This window comes from Erythrolamprus reginae, chromosome 5 (assembly GCF_031021105.1).
Source record: "Erythrolamprus reginae isolate rEryReg1 chromosome 5, rEryReg1.hap1, whole genome shotgun sequence".
Classification (NCBI taxonomy): Eukaryota; Metazoa; Chordata; class Lepidosauria; order Squamata; family Dipsadidae; genus Erythrolamprus; species Erythrolamprus reginae.
The window spans coordinates 117,460,501-117,481,782 of record NC_091954.1 but is presented as its reverse complement, the minus strand read 5'-3'; the positions used below and the strand labels follow the sequence as shown (position 1 = coordinate 117,481,782).

General features: G+C 46.6%; 1 protein-coding gene across 4 annotated transcripts in view; it reads right to left on the bottom strand.

The window, feature by feature from the left end:
• The window catches only part of TP63 (tumor protein p63), a 159,516-nt gene that overhangs the window by 131,804 nt on the left and 6,430 nt on the right, over positions 1 to 21,282 (bottom strand). The window contains exon 1 of one of the 4 annotated variants that reach the window (XM_070753842.1): positions 1,132 to 1,359. The exons of 2 other annotated variants lie outside the window; for them this stretch is intronic. In XM_070753842.1, coding sequence (XP_070609943.1) covers positions 1,132 to 1,173 — 42 coding nt within the window. In that variant the 5' untranslated portion in view covers positions 1,174 to 1,359. Of the gene's footprint in view, positions 1 to 1,131; positions 1,360 to 21,282 lie in introns of those variants that run through there. One more of the 4 variants, XM_070753843.1, reaches the window with a different exon arrangement.

Genomic DNA, 21,282 nt, shown 5'->3' with positions numbered 1-21,282 from the left:
TGAAATTTCTCCGTTCAGATGCAGAAAACCGAGCGGATTTGTGCAGAACCCAGGACCATCATCCACTCGATGTCAAGGGTTTTTGGCGTGTCGTTCCTCCTCCCACGCATAGTGGCCCAACGCCCCGTGCGATGCGCCTCTCCACCACAGCTATGCGCTACGTCTTCCCGGAAAAAATTACAATGGTCAAACACAGACAAAAGTGGCTCTTTTCTGTAAAGTGTTTGCGTTAAGGGTGTTAGTTTAAAAAAAAAAACCCTGCCTTCCCCCCAGCCAGACTGTTATTAGAAATCGAGACGGATGACAAATCACATTGCGGGGTGTCAAACACAACAACAGCCAAAGGACAAAAGCCTGAACAAGTCGGTCCACACCAGGCAGTTTTTGGAGGAGTCAACGTTGGGGTCTTCTATTAAGAGAGAGTGCAAAAGTGCAAAAAGGAGGAAATTGTAGAGGGGATTTGGTCCATATCAATGCAGAGTCCGGAATTCACAGAAGCACCTTTGGAGGGAGTTAGGTTGGGGGGGGGGGTCATCTTTGGAAAGTGCAGAAAAACAGGGGGGGGGCAGGAAGGAAATTTTGGCCCTTCCATCCATGGGAAGGTCAGCGGGAATCAAGTCCAGGGTCTTCTTTAAAAGTTAGCAAAAAAGTGCAATTAAAAAAAAAAGAAATTTAGAGACCAACCTTTGCAAGAGGTGAAGTTTGGGGGGGGGGGGGTTGTCTCCTTTTCAAGTGAGCGAAAAAGTTGCAAAAAGGGGAGGAAATTTAAAGAATGAAGCTTTGGAGGGGATGCGGTCTGGGGGTCTTCTTATGTGTTAGCATCAAAAAAGGAAATTTAGAGCAGAGCCTTTTTGGGGGGTGAGGGTGGAAGGAATCCAGAGTGGGGGTCTCCTTTAGAGGTAATGCAAAAAAGTGCAAAAAAAGGGGAGGAAATTTAGAAACTTTTGCAGAAATCCCAAGTTTGGGGGACGACTTAGAGAGCGTGAAAAAGCGAAGGATAAAAGATTTTCCAAAGCCTGTTTTGGTCCCAGTTCATTAGGAGGCCGAGAAGAGATAAATGGGGGGGGGGGGGGGGGTTCCCCTTTGGAAGAGAAAGCCTGGTGCAGGGGGGTGATAGAGGGTGCCCCTTACCTCATTGTATTGGGTCTGTGCGTTATTCTCCAGGTACAACATGTTAGCCGTCAGGTTTAGCAGGGCCTCCGTCCTTGCTTGGGGCTCCAGGGTGGATCTCCGTCCCGCCAAGCCCCCCCCAGCCCCGAAAGACCCCCCAAGGAAGGAAGGAACGAGAGCAAACCCAACCCAACCGGACGCCCCCCCGATGGGTGATGCCACTTCAATGCCGCTTGGGGAGACCGAGTGTGCCTCTCGCCTTCCCTCCAGATTCCCTTATATACCTGTCTTTGGGCAAAGGAGGCGAAGGGGGGGGGGCTAGGGCGGGCCCGCTTGGCTCTACCTGTCAAAAAAACTCCAGCGGCGCACCTGGCCTCCTGCGGTGGGAGGAGGCCTAACCTGGCTCCCAGCTCATTAAGTGGTTAAGGAATCCTTATCGTCCATCTCGGAGAGGAGGCAGGAGGGAGGCACACGCCAAGAGCGACAGGCCGGGTGCTGGGCGCCCACCGGCTGGAGACCAGGGGCAGAGGGCAGGGATGGGGCAGCGGGGGGGAGAGACAGATAAGGGGGTGGTGGGGTTTTTGGGGGCTGCCCTCCCTTCCTTTCAAGGCCTTTTGCAGCTTCTTTGCAGCCTGCAAGAGCAAACCTAGCAGGGAAGGGACCTCGGAGGTCTTCTAGACCAACCCCACTGCTCAATTAGGAAATTCCCCCCCTCCCAACATTCCGGTGCAAAGTGGCGGTCCGGTTCTCCTTCGTACGAAGCACCAGCAATGAGAGGACCCACAACTGACAGAATGGCAAGAGCTGGAAGGGACCTCAAGAGGTCTTCTAGTCCAACCCGCCACTGAAGCAGGAGGCCCTACGTCGTTTCAGACAAGGGGGCTGTCTCTTTGTTTTAAAAAAGCTTTTTTTCAGGGTGGAGATGGGAAGGGAGGGAGGGAGGGAGGGGGAGGGAGAAATGAAGGAAAGAAGGAGAGGGAGGGGTAAGAAAGGAAGGGGAGAAAGTAAAGAGGGAGGAAGGAGAGAAAGATAAGATAGGAAGAAAAAAAGATACCGAAGGAAGGAAGGAAGGAAGGAAGGAAGGAAGGAAGGAAGGAAGGAAGGAAGGAAGGAAGGAAGGAAGGAGAGGCAGGGATTAAGAAAGGAAGGAAAAAAGAAAAAAGGAGGAAGGAATGAAAGATAGAAAAGTAATAAGGAAGGAAGGAAGGGAAGGAGGGAGGGAGGAAGGAAGGAGAGGGAGGATTAACAAAGGAGGGGAAGAAAGAAAAGGAGAGGAAGGGAAGAAAGATAGAAAGGAAAAAAGATAAAGAAAGAAGGAGTGAGAGGGTGGGATTAAGAAAGGAAGGAAAGAAAGTAAAGAAAGAGTTAGGGAGGGAGCTGAAAAGGGACCATGGAGGTCTTCTAGTCTAGCCCCCTGCTCTAGGTGATCCTATACTAATTCAGACAAATAGGTTACCCAGTCTCTTCTTGCAAACCTCCAGTGATGAAGCCCCCACAACCTCTGGAGACCTCTGCTAACCATCGGCTGCTGGAAAGAGGATATAAAGGGGATTTGACCCTTTCAAGCATTCTTGGGAGGGGAGGGGGAGTGTTTGGTCCCTGTCACTGTCGGCCACCTTGAAACAGGCTTTGAGGGTTGCTTTAGGCCCAGGCATTGAGGGTCTGGATGTGTTTTCTTGTTTATTTACTTGATTTCCAATTTTAGACACAAATGTTTCTTTATTTTGGAAAGGCACTGATTGATTGATTGATTGATTGGCTGATTGATTGATTGGCTGATTGATTGATTGACTGACTGACAGATTGACTGACTGATTGCATTTTTGGTATGCAAACAGCCACCTATTTTTTTTTATTACATTCCAGTGCTGTGCAAAGATTGACTCTATTTTATGTCAATTAATTTCAATTAATTTTGCGAACAGGCACTTCAATTTATGCCTCCCATTCGTAGCTTTGGGCCTGATCATTTCTCCATTTATTGACTGACAAGTCCTCAATTTGCAACTCAATGGAGGCTCAAGTTTCTGTTGTTCTAGCAAAACTCTTGTATCCCAGCAGCCACTTTTCCAGGTCCCATCGGCCAGACAATGTCGTCTGGAGGGGGCTATGGGGAAGAGCCTTCTCTGTGGTGGCCTCAGGAAATACGTACTGCCCCCTCCCTCCTTGGCCTTTCGTAAAGCTTTGAAAACCCACCTCTGCCAGCAAGCATGGGGGGCCGTGAGCGACGAGACTGTTTCTCGGCCGATAGTAGATATGTCTTTTAAAATGTGGGTTTTTTAGTAAAATTTTATAATTTTTATAGTTATTTAGATTTCTTGTGTATTGTTATATTTAATGTTGTCATCTCGAGAAGGGCAGTATAAAAATCAAATCAAATCAAATCAATCAACAAACAAACAAACAAATAAAGAAATATTTGCTCCCATTTATTTATTTATGTATCTCAATGTTGGGGAACTTTAAGAGAGGTGGCCTTCAACTCCTAGAACTCAATAATCATAATAATAATAATAATAATAATAATAATAATAATAATAATAATAATAATAATAATAATATTTATTAGATTTGTATGCCGCCCCTCTCTGAGGAATGAAATGAATGAATGAATATTTATTTGTTTATTTGTTCCTTTATTTATTCCTTTATTCATTCACTCACTCACTCAATTTCTATGCTGCCCAACACCCTAGGGACTCTATACTTTCTTCCCACGGTTGTTAAATGAATCCCTGCCGTCATGTAGTCAGGAAAACGGTCTTTAAGCGAATCTGTCTTTCCCCGTGGACTTTGCCTGGTCGGGAGAAAGAGGAATCCGGGGACGTTGCGACCGTTATAAATGTGAATCAGGGGCCAAGCCTCCAAATTTTAATGGTGCTTCCCTCTTCCCTCCAATCAAAGACCCCCAAAGGAAGCCAGATTCGTTTAATGACCGTGTGCCTCACTTTACAACAGCAAGGGATTCACTTAACGACGGTGGGAATAAGTCAAGACGGAGCAAAAGTCACTTAACAAATGTCTCGTTTTAACAACAGAAATGTGGGGTTCCGTCGCACGATGATGCTACAAACGGACGTTAAGAGTGAAAAACGACGATGTCTTTTTTCCCCATAACTAAACAAAACGTTATAAGGCCGAGGAGTGCCTGTCTCGGAAAGGAGTACCACTGTGCCTGCAGGCCTTAGTAAAGAGTTGGCAACGTGGTGTAGGCAGTGAGCAAGGAGGGAGGAATTTCTAAGTCTCTTTGCTTTGATTTTGTCCAACTCAGCTGCCTCCCGGGTGGGTCGCTTAGTCACATCAGCTTCCCTGATGCCCCGGACAAAAAGGGGGAAAACCCAGGGCTCCTTCCCTGGCACCAGAGAGAAGCCAGACAAGAGAGTTGAGAGGATAGGAACCCATCTATCTATCTATCTATCTATCTATCTATCTATCTATCTATCTATCTATCTATCTCTCTGTCTATCCATCCATCCATATCTATCATCTATCTATCTCTATTTCTCTCTGTATCTATCCATCCCTATCTTTCTATCTATCTATCTATCTATCTATCTATCTATTCATTTCTCTCTCTGTTTATCCATCCATCTCTATCATCTATCTATCTATTTCTCTCTCTGTAGCTATCCATTCATCTCTATCTATTTGTCTGTCTGTCTGTCTGTCTGTCTGTCTATCTATCTAAAGTATCTATCTATTCATTTCTCTCTGTTTATCCATCCATCTCTATCTACCTATCATCTATCTATCTATCTATTTCTCTCTCTGTATCTATCCATTCATCTCTATCTATTTATCTATCTATCTATCTATCTATCTACCTACCTACCTATCAGTCTGTCTATCTATCTATCTATCTATCTATCTATCTATCTATCTATCTATCTATCTATCTATGCATCTATGATCTATCTATCTATTGCATTATCTATCTATCTATTCATTTCTCTCTGTGTGTCTATCCATCCATCCCTATCTATCATCTATCTATCTCTATTTCTCTCTGTATCTATCCATCTCTATCTATCTATCTATCTATCTATCTATCTATCTATCTATCTATCTATTCATTTCTCTCTGTGTGTCTATCCATCCATCCCTATCTATCATCTATCTCTATTTCTCTCTGTATCTATCCATATCTATCTATCTATCTATCTATCTATCTATCTATCTATCTATCTATCTGCTATCTATCATCTATGTATCCATCTATGCATCTATGTAACTATCCATCCATCATCCAGCCAGCCAAATCCTACTAAGGCCACACCTTAAATTCTGCATTCAGTTTTGATCACCATATTACAAAAAAAGATTTTGAGATTTTGGAAAGTGTGCAAAAGAAGAGCAAATAAGATGATTAAAGGTCTGGAAACTAAAACATATGAAGAACGGTTGCAGGAATTGGGTATGGCTAGTCAGTGAGAACCATTAACCAGTGGAACTGCTTGCCACCAGAAGTGGTAGCTGCTTCATCACTGGAGTTCTTTAGGAAGAGATTGGACACCCTTTGTCTGAAATGGTATAAAGCCTCCTGCTTGAGTAGGGGGTTGGAGTAGACGACCTACTATGTCCTTCCAACTCTTCTCTACTGTGTTCTGTCTAACATCTCTCTCTCTCTCTCTCTCCCCCTCCCTCCCTCTCCCATAAAATATTAAAACTTTATTTTAAAATTGAGATTTAAATCTCTGCCATTTATGCACCATTCTTACGTTTCCCATGTATCTATGAGCCCTTGACTTGTGATCACAATTCAGTCGCAAGATTTGCATTGCTAAGCGAGACAGTTAAGCGAGTTTTTAATGATCTTTCTTGCAACTATTTTAAGTGAATTGGTAGAGAGGTTTCTAAGTGAATCCAGTTTTCCCATTTGATTTTGCTTGTAGGAGGGAGGAGGAGGAGGAGGAGGAAGAGGAGGAGGAGGAAGAGGAGGAAAAGGAGGAGGAGGAAGAGGAGGAGGAGGAAGAGGAAGAGGAGGAATAATGGTAGTGATGAAAGTGGAGAAGTTCTAAATCAATTGAAACTTAAAAGTACTGGAATATGATGGCAAAAGGGTTAAAAGAGATAATTAAAAATAAAATTGAAAAAAAAAAACAGAGTTACTGTATTCTTATTAGGTATTTTCTCCAAGAACTATAAAAAAGATCCCCAATATTTAATTATCCCTATTCTGACAGCTGTGAGAATGGCCCCTACACAACAGTGGAAAAACGAAGAAATCCCTAGAGAGGGAACGATGATTTTAAAAATCACAGACTGCGCAAAGATGGGTAGGTTAACAAAGAGGTTAAGAGGGAAGGAGGAGTGAAGGGTACTGTAAAACATGGGACAAATTCTACAATTGGATATAATTAATTTAATTTTCTTTGATTTTCTTCTCTATTTACTTTTGTGTCTTCTTTTAAAAAGTGGAAAATTAATTTTTAAAATGTTAAGAAAGGAAGGAAGGAAGGAAGGAAGGAAGATAGGAAGGAAGATAGGAAGGAAGGAAGGAAGGAAGGAAGGAAGGGGAGCAGGAAGAAGAGAAAGGGGGATGGAGAAATAGTGGGGCTGGCGGACGTGGACTTATGACCAATTGAAAGTGTAAGAAAAAGCCCCCAGACCCAAAATGGAGAGGCTCCGAGGGATGCAATAGGAGGGGGTCCTCCCTTCTCACTGGGGATGGGCCAAACCCCTGCAGACCCCCGCTCCCAACTAGCTAACCAGACCCTCGGGGTCTACTAAGGCTTATTACCCTACCCCTGAGCCCCCACCCCAAATAATGCCAGGGCCGAGCCAGGCCAGGCACCTTCTCCCCTACTGGGGGCTCTCCTTCCTTCAAGAGCACGGAAGGCGGCATGCAAGCCCACTCCCCAACTGACCCTCCCGGATGGACCAACGACCCTCACCTGACCAGCCAGGTGGGCATCAAGGCAGATGGCCCTTGGGAGCAGAAGACAAACTGGCTGGCGGTCCAACACCAGACAGGAAGCTAGTCTTGCCCTGGAGCCGGTCATCAGCTGCCCTTTGGCCGAAGCGCTTGGCCGGAGAGGCAGAGAGGTCAGCAGGAGCAGCTGGTCAAAAGGTGATTTCACCCAAGAATGTCCCCCTTATCTTGATGGCCGGGCCTTGGGAGGGGGGAGGGGGGAAGAGACACCCCCCCTCCTGGACTGGAAAAACACAGCTGTCCATTGGCGGCTGGAAAATGGATTTTTCTCTTTCTTGTTTTAAACTTGGGTGCCCTTGTTTTAAAACTTTTCGGCGCTTCTCTAGGTAGTCCTTAACTTACAACCGCAGGTGATTCCACTAAGCGAGACAGTCCTTAAGTGAATTTCGCTCCCGTTTTACACGACCGCTTGCCATGGTTGTTAAATCAGTCATGCGGTTGTTAAAACCGTGCTGTGCTGTTCTGTTCGGGTCTGAAAGAGTAGTAGATGCTTGGAACAAACTTCCAGCAGACGTGGTTAGGTAAATCCATAGGAACTGAATTGAAGCCCGTTCGGGTCTGTGAAGCCCGTTTTCGAACTTTGAGACCCTGTAAAAAATTTTCCCTGCATATCTGAAACTTGAAATTTCATGGCTTTGCATCATGTCAGGGGTTCTCTCTATGAGGATTTTTTTGGGGGGTGGGGGGCTTATTTTTTCCTGGAAAAAAAAAGGTCACCAATGTTCTGTTCCCGGGTCTCCCTGACCTGGACCGAAAACTCTTTATTTTAGGTGCTTATATTTGGTCAATTTGAAAACCTTTTTCACTTGGAAACTAGTTTGAACATTTCTGCACACAATGAAATAAAAACTGAAATAAAAAAATTATTGCTTATACTGTATTTTTATTTTGCTCATAAAAGGCCGCCCCCCGCTATGTTCAATTTATATAAAAATTATGCTATTAATTTCAAAATTTCACAAAAACTGGTGGGTCAAATGAGGATCCAGATTGTCAACCACTTAGGGAGAGCTAGAAAAGCACTAGGAAGCTATTGCTTTTGCAAGAAAGGAAGGAAGGAAGGAAGGAAGGAAGGAAGGAAGGAAGGAAGGAAGGAAGGAAGGACGAAAGAAAGAAAGAAAGAAAGACAGACAGAGAGACAGACAGAGAGACAGACAGAAAGGAAGGAAGGACAAAAGAAAGAAAAAAAGACAAAAGAAAGAAAGACAGACAGAAAGAAAGAAAGAAAGATGAAAGACAGACAGACAGAGACAGAAAGAAAGGAAGGAAGGACAAAAGAAAGAAAAAACGACGAAAGGAAGGAAGAAAGAAAGAAAGAAGAAAGACAGACAGAGACAGACAGAAAGAAAGGAAGGAAGGACAAAAGAAAGAAAAAACGACGAAAGGAAGGAAGGAAGAAAGAAAGAAAGAAGAAAGACAGACAGAGACAGACAGAAAGAAAGAAAGGAAGGACAAAAGAAAGAAAAAACGATGAAAGAAAGAAAGGTAGGTAGGTAGGTAGGAAGGAAGGAAGGAAGGAAGGACGAAAGAAAGAAAGACAGAGAGACAGACAGAAAGGAAGGAAGGACAAAAGAAAGAAAAAAAGACAAAAGAAAGAAAGAAAGAAAGAAAGACAGACAGACAGAAAGAAAGATGAAAGACAGACAGAAAGAAAGGAAGGAAGGACAAAAGAAAGAAAAAACGATGAAAGGAAGAAAGGAAGAAAGAAAGAAAGAAAGAAAGAAGAAAGACAGACAGAGACAGACAGAAAGAAAGAAAGGAAGGACAAAAGAAAGAAAAAAAGAGGAAAGAAAGAAAGAGGAAAGAAAGAAAGAAAGACAGAGAGACAGACAGAAAGAAAGAAAGGACAAAAGAAAGAAAAAAAGATGAAAGAAAGAAAGAAAGGTAGGTAGGTAGGTAGGTAGGTAGGTAGGAAGGAAGGAAGGAAGGAAGGAAGGAAGGAAGGAAGGAAGGAAGGAAGGAAGGAAGGAAGTCAGAGTGGCGCATCTCAGGCTACCTCAGCTAACTGCTCTGCTGTAGTTCAGCAGTTCAAATCTCACCACAGGTCAAGGTTGACTCAGCCTTCCAACCTTCCAAGGTGCATAAAATGAGGGCCCAGATTGCTGGGGGTGATGTGCTGACTCTCTGTCAACCGCTTAGAGAGAGCTGGGAAAGCCCTGTGAAGCGGGATATAAACCTAAACGCTATGGCTATTGAGCAGCTCGACCTCTGCATCCATCCACCTCTCCGACCCCGGAGGCTCTTATTAAACCGTCCATTCTTTTTAAAGTTTGCTTCGATTATTCAATGTATTTCTAAGGAAACACAAACTCAAGACCAGCCCAGGCTGCCTACAGCTTTCACCCGAAACGACCGGAAACACAACTGGCTTTTGTGCCAATTTTCTCAAGTGGTGTGTGCTTTGCCAATTGCCGACAGGAAGTGCACAATTGATATATTAAAAGGATTTCATTAGAAATGTTTAACACTTGGCCAGACAAGACTCTCTCAGACAAAGCCCTTAGTCACAAAGAGCCACTGCAAACACTCCGAGGAGAAAGTGTGCGGCCTTCCTCTTTCAACGGTGCTACTGGGTTCGCTGCCCAACCACGCGGGACGGGTTACGGTGGTCCTCGGTTTATGACCAAAATTCAACCACACTGCTAAGGGTGGAAGTTGTTCAATAAAGTCTGCCCTGTTTTACGACTTTTCTCGATGGGGGCCGTGAACTAAATCACTGCAATTGTTTTCTTAAAAAAAAACTTCTTTAAAAAAATCAGGAAAGGCTTCATGAACTCAATCTGGAGGACAGAAGGAAAGGGGGGGGGGGACATATGATCGAGACATTTAAATACATTAAAGGGTTCAATAAGGTCCAGGAGGGTTTAAGTGTTTTTAATAGGAAAGTGAACACAAGAACAAGGGGGCACAATCTGAGGTTAGTTGGTGAAAAGATCAGAAGCAACGGGAGAAAATATTATTTGACAGAAAGGGTAGTAGATGCTTGGAACAAACTTCCAGCAGACATGGTAGATAAATCCACAGTCACTGAATTGAAACCTGCCTGGGATAAACATAGATCCATCCTAAAATAAAATACAGGAAATTGTAGAAGGGCAGACGAGATGGACCGGGAGGTCTTTTTCTGCTGTCAATCTTCTAGGTTTCCATGTTTCTATGTGTTTTTAATAGGAAAGTGAACATGAGAACAAGGGGGCCCAATCTGAGGTGAGTTGGGGGAAAGATCAGAAGCAACGTGAGAAAATATTATTTGACTGAAAGAGGGGTAGATGCTTGGAACAAACTTCCAGCAGACGTGGTTGGTAAATCCACAGGAACTGAATTTAAGCACACCTGGCATAAACACCCTAAGCTAAAGTGCAGGAAATAGTAGAAGGGCAGACTAGATGGACCACAAGGTCCTTTTCTGCCGTCAGTCTTCTAGGTTTCTTGGAAGCGTGCCAAGTTTGTACTACACTGCTCTAAAACCCGGGTGGTGGCTGTTTTTCACAACCCATCACAAACTCCTCATTTTTTTGCAAGTCAACACTCCCCCCGCCCCCCGCCCCCAGCACATCCGGTTCTCCGAAGGCTTCAAACCAGGAAGGGAATTATTGGCAAGGCAGCAACCTCTGCTTGACGGAATTCCCTAGTTCTGAAATCTTCCTCCTTTAGCGACAATCTGGATTGTGCAGCCACGAAGGTGCCAGGAAAGGGGGAAAAGAGTTGTGTGTGTCCCCCCCATCCTAATCAGAGATTTCCCCCCCCCCCCAGCGCTCCAACAGCTTTCCCTAAATTTGGAATCCCGGAAAACGGAGACTTCAAAAATCTCTGCGGGGCGTCCGACGGGAGACGGCTGGGTTGCGGTATAAGTAACAGTGTGCGACTGTCGTTTGCGGCATGCAAATCCTCCCCACCTTTTCCCAGAAGGAAAACCCCGGTGCCTGGCAGGAGGGAAGTCCCCGCCTCGCCTTGCTACTGGGCGTCCCTTGAACTCAGCACAATTATCGTGGGGTTTGCATGCACTCACTCACAAACACACACACATACACAAAAGCAAGGGTTTTGCCTGCACTCATCCATTTCCGCCGTGTCTTCAAATCTGGTGAATTCTGCCAGGCAGCCCCTGAGTTGCAGCCGTTTGCAGTTATGACGGCGCCAGAAAAACGTAACTCAGGGCCATTTTCGCACTCGAGACAGTTTCGAGCAGCCCCCCTGGTCACGTGATTTGCACTGGGAGGCTTGGGAACTGACTGGTATTGGTGACGGTCACAGTGTCCGAGGATCTCACGATCCTGTGATGTGGATTGGACTATGAGAGAGAGAGACAGTCACAGCTTTCAATAGTAAGATAGGACTAGAACTCCCTGGCTCCTGGTGATTGGACCAAAGTTACCCAATTGGCTTTTGATCCTAAGGCGGGACTAGAACTCACCGTCTCTTGGCGATTGGACCAAAGTCACTCAATTCGCTTTCGTTCCTAAGGCAGGACTAGAACTCCCTGGCTCCTGGCGATTGGACCAAAGTTACTCAACTGACTTTTGATCCTAAGGCGGGACTAGAACTCCCTGGCTCCTGGCGATTGGACCAAAGTTACCTAACTGACTTTTGATCCTAAGGCGGGACTAGAACTCACCGTCTCTTGGCAATTGGACGAAAGTCACTCAATTGGCTTTCATTCCTAAGGCGGGACTAGAACTCACCGTCTCCTGGTGATTGGACCAAAGTCACCCAATTGGCTTTAATAGCTGAAAAAGAACTAGAACACCCCTCTCTACTTTCTAAGTCAATGCCTTAACCACTAGATCAGGGGTAGGCAAAGTTGGCTCTACTAGGACATGTGGACTTCAACTCCCAGAATTCCTGTGTCAGCATGATTGGCTCAGGAATTCTGGGAATTGAAGTCCACAAGTCCGAGAAGAGCCCACTTTGCCTATCTCTGCACTAGACCAAACTATCCAATGGGCACCCACCCTCTGCTGATCAAACTGGTCAAAGAGGTCACCGTTGCGACCTCTCTGTGGCACTAGACCCCGTAGAGCTCCATGGTTCAACGAGGAGCTCCGGGAGTTGAAACGCCAGAAGAGACGTCTAGAGAAGCGATGGAGGAAGAGTAAGTCCGAATCCGATCGAACACTTGTAAGAGCACATGTTAAGACTTACAAAGTGGCGCTCAAGGCGGCAAGATGCGCGTACCATGCCGCCTTGATTGCATCAGCGGAATCCCGCCTGGCCGCTCTGTTTAGGGTGACCCGTTCCCTTCTTAATCAGAGGGGAGTTGGGGAGCCCTTGCAGAGTAGTGCCGAGGATTTTAACATATTTTTCGCTGATAAAGTCGCTCAGATCCGGGCAGACCTCGACTCCAATTGGATAACAGAGTCAACTGACAACGAGTCAGTCAAGGTGACTGGGGCCTGTACTTGTCCATCTGTCTGGGAAGAGTTTGATCTGGTGACACCTGATGAAGTGGACAACATCATTGGAGCTGTGAGTTCCACCACCTGTTTACTGGATCCGTGTCCCTCCTGGTTGGTCTCGGCCGGCAGGGAGGTGACACGGAGCTGGGTCCAGGAGATTGTCAACGCTTCCTTGGGGAGGGGGTCTTTTCCATCAACCTATACAGAGGCGCTTATGCGCCCCCTCCTCAAGAAGCCTTCCCTGGACCCAGCCGTACTTAATAACTATCGTCCAGTCTCCAACCTTCCCTTTATGGGAAGGTTGTTGAGAAGGTGGTGGCGCTCCAGCTCCAGCGGTCCTTGGAAGAAGCCAATTATCTAGGCCCTCAACAATCAAGTTTCAGGCCCAGCTACAGCACGTAAACTGCTTTGGTCGCATTGATGGATGATCTCTGGCAGGCCCGGGACAGGGGTTTATCCTCTGTCCTGGTGCTTCTTGACCGCTCAGCGGCTTTCGATACCATCGACCATGGTATCCTTCTGCACCGGCTGGAGGGGTTGGGAGTGGGAGGCACTGTCCTTCAGTGGTTCTCCTCCTACCTCTCTGGTCGGTCGCAGTCGGTGTTAGTGGAGGGTCAGAGGTCGACCTCTAGGTCTCTCCCTTGTGGGGTGCCTCAGGGGTCAGTCCTCTCTCCCCTGCTATTTAATATCTACATGAAACCGCTGGGTGAGATCATCCAAGGGCATGGGGTGAGGTATCATCAGTACATGGATGATACCCAGTTGTACATCTCCACCCCATCTCCAGTCAACGAAGCAGTGGATGTGATGTGCCAGTGCCTGGAGGCTGTTGGGGTCTGGATGGGTGTCAACAGACTCAAACTCAACCCTGATAAGACAGAGTGGCTGTGGGTTTTGCCTCCCAAGGACAATTCCATCTGTCCGTCCATGACCCGGGGGGGGGAGGGAATAATTGACCCCCTCAGAGAGGGTCCGCAATTTGGGCGTCCTCCGCGATCCATAGCTCACATTAGAGAAACATCTTTCAGCTGTGGCGAGGGGGGCATTCGCCCAGGTTTGCCTAGTACACCAGTTGCAACCCTATTTGGACCGGGAGTCATTGCTCAGTCACTCATGCCCTCATCACCTCGAGGTTCGACTACTGTAATGCTCTCTACATGGGGCTACCTTTGAAAAGTGTTCGGAAACTTCAGATCGTGCAGAACGCAGCCACGAGAGCAATCATGGGCTTTCCTAAATATGCCCATGTCACACCAACACTCCGCAGTCTGCATTGGTTGCCAATCAGTTTCCGGTCACAATTCAAAGTGTTGGTTATGACCTATAAAGCCCTTCATGGCATAGGACCATAATATCTCCGAGACCGCCTTCTGCCGCACGAATCCCAGTGACCAGTTAGGTCCCACAGAGTTGGCCTTCTCCGGGTCCCGTCGACTAAACAATGTCGGCTGGCGGGACCCAGGGGAAGAGCCTTCTCTGTGGCGGCCCTGACCCTCTGGAACCAGCTCCCCCCAGAGATCAGAATTGCCCCCACCCTCCTCGCCTTTTGTAAGCTTCTTAAAACCCACCTGTGTCGTCAGGCATGGGGGAAGTGAGATATTCCCTTCCCTCCAGGCTTATACAATTTATGCACGGTATGTTTGTGTGTATGTTTGGCTTTTAGTAAGGGTTTTTAGTTATTTTAAATATTAGATTTGTTATATGCTGTTTTATTATTGTTGTGAGCCGCCCCGAGTCTACGGAGAGGGGCGGCATACAAATCTAATAAATAAATAAATAATAAATAAACTGCCCCCACCCTCTCGGCCCAACGGCTATGCAGGGCTGCCGGCACGGATTCCCAAGACCATCTTCCACTGCCGAGCCTCCCCCAACACTGGGAACGGAAGGGCTGCGACCAAAGCGCAAGGCCGGTGTTTTGGCAAACGCTGTTGCTGCTGGTGGTGATTGTCGCAACACCGAACCCTTGGCTCCGCTTCCAACCCCGGGGGCCAAAGCACCCAAGGCCTCTGGCGCTGGGATCGAAATCCTTTTTAATTAAACTGTTTACGCCGAAGCTTTGAAGACGCTCTGGAGCGGCCTCTCTCTTCCCCAGCGGAGGACACGTGTTGTGGTGGTGTTGCGCAGGGAAGGCCTCGCCTCCATCCAACCTCCCTCCCAGCCGCCGGGTGGATGGGGTGGCCCTTCCAGATTCCAGAAAAGGGGGGAGGGGAGGGGGGAGGGAGGGGGAGGGGAATTAAATCCAGGGACAAATCCAGCTTGCAAAATTCCGGGACTGAAAACAGCTGCTTTCTGTGGGAAAACACCTTCCTTGACCACTTCTACCACCTCAAAGGCCTTTTTTCGGAGAATATAAAGACACTCATAAAGCTAGAAGGGACCTGGGAGGTCTTCTAGTCCAGCCTATGTCCGAGATCATAGAATCGCAGGGCTGGAAGGGACCTCGGGAGGTCTTCTAGTCCAGCCCCTTGCCCATGATCATAGAATCCTAGGGATGGAAGGGACCTCAGAGGTTTCATACCTGCCCAATATCATAGAACTGCAGGGCTGGAAGGGACCTCGGAGGTCTTATCTCTGCCCAATCATGGAATTGTAGGGTTGGAAGGGACCTTAAGAGGTCTTCTAGTCCAGCCTATATTCGAGATCATAGAATTGTAGAGCTTGAAGAGACCTTAGAGGTCTTCTAGTCCACACACACCGGTCCAAGATCATAGAATCATAGAGCTGGAAGGAACCTCAGAGGCCTCATACCTGCCCAATATCATAGAACTGCAGGGCTGGAAGGGACCTTAAGAGGTCTTCTAGTCCATCCCCCCCAGGCCAAGTTCATAGAATTGTAGGGCTGGAAAATAGACCTCAACCACTTTTAAGATGGACTTCAACTCCCAGAATTCCCCAGCCAACGACAACAAGAAGAAAAAAGGATTTTCTTCCGAGAACTCCAGAGATGGAGCAGCGAAGCAGGTTAATGGCTCCTTTGTAGCAGCAGTGCCCTGAAGATGCCACCCTTAACCCTTGGCGTTCAGACGTGACGCCCACCCACTCATGGGGACCAGCCTCGGGGTCCAACAACTCCCCAGGCACCCCACCGGCCTACCCATCCGACCTCAAGCCCAACATGGTTCAAGCTCTCTTTGGAAAGGGAAACGGTGCAGGCTATAAGCCCCTGTCTCGAATGCCCCCGGGTGGCTTCCTTCCTTCCTTCCTTTCCCCTTCTCTGTCTCTGTCTCTTTTTCTGTCTTTCTTTCTTCTTTCCTTGTTTCTTTTTTCTTTCCTTCCTTCCCTTCCCCTTCCTTTCCCCTTCTCTGTCTGTCTTTTTCTTTCTTTCTTTCTTTCTTTCTCGTCCTTCCTTCCTTTCCTTTCTCCTTCTGTCTCTGTCTCTTTGTCTTTCTTTGTTTGTTTCTTTCTTCTTTCTTTCTTTATTTCTTTCTTCTTTCTTTCCTTCCTTCCCTTCCCTTTCCTTTTCCCCTTCGCTGTCTGTGTCTTGTTCTTTCTTTCTTTCGTCCTTCCTTCCTTTCCTTTCTTCCTTCTTTTCCTTTCCTTTCTTCTTCTCTGTCTTTCTTTCCTTCTTTGTTTCTTTCCTTCCTGCCTCCCTGCCTCCCTCCCTCCCTTCTTCCTTCCTTCCTTCCATGGATTTATATGCCGCCCCTCTCCAAGGACATCACACACACACACACGCCGGATGCTACCCGTGTCCTGGAGGCACGTTGAAAGATAAGAATGCAGCTGCGAGAGCAGTCATGGGCTTTCCCAAATATGCCCATGTTTCACCATCACTCCGCAGTCTGCATTGGCTGCCGATCAGTTTCCGGTCACAATTCAAAGTGTTGGTTATGACCTATAAAGCCCTTCATGGCATCGGACCAGAATATCTCCGAGACCGCCTTCTGCCGCACGAATCCCAGTGACCGATCAGGTCCCACAGAGTGGGCCTCCTCCGGGTCCCGTCAACTAAACAATGTCGGTTGGCGGGCCCCAGGGGAAGAGTCTTCTCTGTGGCGGCACCGGCCCTCTGGAACCAACTCCCCCCGGAGATTAGAACTGCCCCTACTCTTCCTGCCTTCCGTAAACTCCTTAAAACCCACCTTTGCCGTCAGGCATGGGGGAACTGAAACATCTTCCCCTCTGGGCATGTTTAATTTATATATGGTATGCCTGTGTGTGTATCTGTTAGTATATGGGGTCTTTTAAATCTTTTAATTTTAAATTTGTTAGATTATTTATGATTTGTTTCCACGTGTTGTGAGCCGCCCCGAGTCTTCGGAGAGGGGCGGCATACAAATCTAAGTAATAAATAAGTAAATAAATAAATAAATAAATAAATAAATAAATAAATAAATAATAAAATGCAGCTGTGGCAGCAATTAGGGCAGCACCAAAGTACACCCATATAACACCGTTGCTCTGAGAGCCGCACTAGTTGCTGGTCGATCTCGGAACGCAATGCAAGGTCTTGGTTCTCACATATCAAGCCCTACGTGGCTCCGGACCAGACTATTTTCAAGAAAGCCTTCTGCCGCCTTCTTCCCTGCGGCCAATAAGGTCCCACAGAGTCGGCCTTCTCCAGTCCCATCAGCCACACAATGTTGGCTGGCGGTTCCATGGGGGAAGGGTCCGACCCTTTGCAAGCAACTGCCTCCAGAGATTCTCACTGCTTCCACCTCACTGAGTCGGTCATCTGCACCTCTATCACTGTCTGGTTCGGTTCTGCAACCCAACAAGACCGACACGGACTTCAGAGGAGAATCAGAACTGCAGAAAGAACAATGGCTGCCCACCTGCCTTCCATTGAGGACCTGTAGACTGCACGAGTCAAAAAGAGGGAGGGGGAAATATTGACTGACCCCTCGCATCCTGGACACAAACTGTTTCAACTCCCACCCTCAAAAGTTCGCTACAGAGCCCTGCACACCAAGACAACTAGACACAAGGATAGTTTTTTCCCGAACGCCATCACTCTGCTAAACAAATAATTCCCTCAACACTGTCAGACTTTTTACTAAGTAAATAGTGAACAATGCAGTCAGGCGGTGGGGAAAGCGAGTAGGATGCTTGGCTGCATAGATAGAGGTACAACAAGCAAGAGGAGGGAGATTGTGACCCCGCTATATAAAGTGCTGGTGAGACCCCATTTGGAATAATACTGTGTCCAGTTCTGGAGACCTCACCTACAAAAAGAGATGGATCAAATTGAACGGGTCCAAAGACGGGCCACAAAAAGGGTGGAAGGTCTTAAGCATCAAACTTCTCAGGAAAGACTTCGTGAACTCAATCTGTCTAGTCTGGAAGACAGAAGGGAAAGGGAGGACATGACCGAAACATTTAAATATGTGAAAGGGTTCAATAAGGTTCAGGAGGGTTTAAGGTTTTTTTAATAGGAAAGTGAACACGAGAACAAGGGAAAACAAGTTGGGGAAAAGATCAGAAGACACATGAGAAAATATTATTTGACTGAAAGAGTAGTAGATCCTTGGAACAAACTTCCAGCAGATGTGGTAGATAAATCCACAGTCCCTGAATTGAAACATGCCTGGGATAAACATAGATCCATCCTAAGATAAAATACAGAAAATAGTATAAGGGCAGACGAGATGGACCATGAGGTCTTTTTCTGCCGTCAGTCTTCTAAGTTTCTACGTCTGCACTTCTATTTCTACTAGTTTTTCTCATCCTTCCTATCATCCTTTTCCTCCCACTTATGACTGAATGACTGTCACTTGTTGCTTGTACAGTATCTTTAAGATTTTTATTAATATTGATGGTTTCTTCATTGCTTATTTGACCCCCATGACAATCATTGTAGGGGCGGTTAAGTTGGAACCCCTGCCTGCATATGCATAGATTGTATACGTGGAAATTGTGGAGAAAAAATTAATATACAGTATATTTTTTTAAAAGAAAGATCAGGGGTTTCTCCAAAGAGGAATAACCAGCCTTCTTGGCTCGCTTGCCCCTCCCCCCCGGCCAATCCCGCTTCCTTTGGGGGCTTAAAAAATAAAAGACGAAGAAGGGGGGGGGGGGAGAAAGAGAGACATATTTGATCAAACCGGGAGTTGATTTAGCAGAGCAGCTTATCCCCAAAAAGGCATTTAGTCAAACTGGTTAAACCAGGCCGGAGCGCCTGGAGGGGTGGCAGGGAGGATGAGCGGGCCAGGGAGGGGAGGGGGCCCAGACACCCCAGCCCGGGGAGGGGATGGGCTCTGGGTGGGTGGGTGGGGGGAGAAATATTTCCTACCCAGGGCTGCTTGCTGCAAACTTCTCCCTTAGAAGAAATTACAACCTACTTACAACATACTTACAATGTACTTACAACAGATGCGGTGGCCCGTTTAGCAACGGTTCAAATTACGACGGGACTAAAAAAAGGGGGGCATTACGGCCATTTTTTCACACTTACAACCATCTCTGCCATCCCCGTGGGTCCGGTGATCAAAATTCGGAACGCTCGGCCACCGACTCGGACTTATGACGGGTCGCATGGACCCCGTTACAATGGGCGTTTCAGTGACCGTTTTGCAACCTTCCGACAAGCAAAGCCCAGATTTACTTATGCTGTTACTACCTTAACCTCACTGCAGCCAGAAAGGTCACAAAACGGGGCGAAACCCATTTAACAACAGTCTCGCTTAGCGACAGGCTCAAGTGGGGTTGTAACATTGAGGACTACCCGCAACAGAGCAAAGTTGAGTTTCAGTGGTTTGTTAGAAGGGTGGGAGGGGTTTGAGTGAGGTGGTCGTTTGGGGAATGAAGGTCTTCCAAAGCTCTATTCTTCGGGCCGAGATCACCTTGTGGCCTCCCATCTTCACACAACGCCGTTTATAGTCTTTCGAGGCCAGCTAAGAAGTGTTTTTCAAGCTTCCAAGAATTTTCAAGCTGGAATGGACTTCAACCCCCAGAATTCACGAGTTGGCTGGGGGAATTCTGGGAGTTGAAGTCCAGCTGCCTTCAACCTCTCAAGGTGGGAAAAAAATCCGAATAAATAAATGAAAAACCCTTCCCAAATTTGCAATCCGTTTTTAAAAAGGAAGACTCAATTCCTCGGAGAATCAAAGCCAACCCTCTCCATCTACTGTCCCCTCCAAACGGTTGCCAATGGCCTGGACCTCAAGTCCCAGAATTCCCTTTTTCCTGCCCTGAGCAAGGAATTCTGGGAATAAATCAATATAATAAAATAAAATATAAAAATCTTCCACCTGAGTGACCAGGTAGCCCTTTCTTTTCTTTTCTTTTTAAATAAAATAATATTGAGTGTAAAACAAACCAACATACAAAATACAAATAATACAAAATATATTGGATATGCACAACAGCCTGTGAAATTGACTGTCAATCAGTGTGGACAGTTTGATTTAACAGAGGTTTGATTGACTTGGAATTATATTGTGTTGCTTAAGTGTTCCCTTTATTTTTTTGAGCAGTGTATTTATTCATACACATAATGTTGCATCATAACCCAATTTTCATTTTAGTCAATTTTTCCTTTTTCGTATCCATTTATACCACATTGTCCAGATAGAACTACAGTCCGAATCTTTTTTAGCGTTTAATTCCATGGTTAGCCGAGCCACCTCTGCACAGTCATATATTTTATTTTTTTGAGCAATATATTTTTGTTGTGTTCACTCTTGCTTTTTTTCTATTTGCATTGTTTTAAAATATATAACTCTTTTTTTAATTAATTTTTTTATTAGTTTTAATTACAATATAAGACTCACACAACATAAAACAAGTGCTTTGTGAATTGTGCCCACCACCAGACAAACATTCACACCCCACCACCAAATCGGGGCTGTTTCTTGTATAAACCATTTTAACCCAAGAGCAAAATGTCTATTTACATATTATAAAGTGATTCCAATTTGTTTCTTGGAGCTTGGTCTCGGATTCTACTCGCCTTAAAATATATAACTCAATAAAAAAATATTTTTTTTAAAAAAATGTATGTGCAGAGAAAAAAAATTAAAACAAATTTACCACCCAAAAAAATCAAATTATTTTTTTCTGGGCAGGATGACTCTGCCCGTCGTGTGTCGGTCGGTCCCTCTCGCGCCAGGCAGGTGTTGGGCAGCTCGCGGCGAGGAGGGAGGGGTGGGGGAGCCGGGGGCGGTGGAGGAAGCTGGCTGGGTTGTGCGATTCGACACCCACGCACGCACACAAGAAAAAGCCTTCCCCGGGGCTATGCGCAGCCAGCGCCACACACTCCCTTTCTGAGGAACAGCTAAAGCAAACACACAACTCCCTCCTGGGCACAAGGCGGCTGGGCGGACACCTGTCAAGGGAGAGTTGACAAGCCGCAAAAAGGAAAGAAAAGGAAAGAAAAGAGAAGAAAGAAAAATAAACTTTCCCTTGTTTGCGCAAACTTTTTCGGGCCCTTTCCCTGGACGGACGGATGGACGGACACACAAAAACACACACACACACACACACAAGGCCCAAAGGAGGGGAGGGGGAGCTTTGTCGGAGGGGAAATGAGAGTTGTGTAAGAGCACACCACGCATATACACCCCCCCCCCGAGAGTTCTCCTGAGTCAATAGCAGATTAGAGCCACACGCCAAGGGCGCCGCACACGCGCCTGGGCGGAACGGAGGGAGGGGGGTGGCGAGGGAGGGAGGGAGGGGGGTATGCCAGGGAGGCCAGGTCCCATGCTCCACTGACAGAAGGAGACCCCGTTGCCTCCAGGCGGAGGAACCTCTCCCGGCGGGAGAGGAAGGAAGAATGCCGTTCATCCCGGACTTACAGCCGTCCGTTTAGTGACGGGGAGTCGGGAGGGCGCCAGGAAAAGGGGACTTCGCTTATTTCCCACTTTACGACCGTTACAGGGATGGGTGTAAAGTGAGAAATAA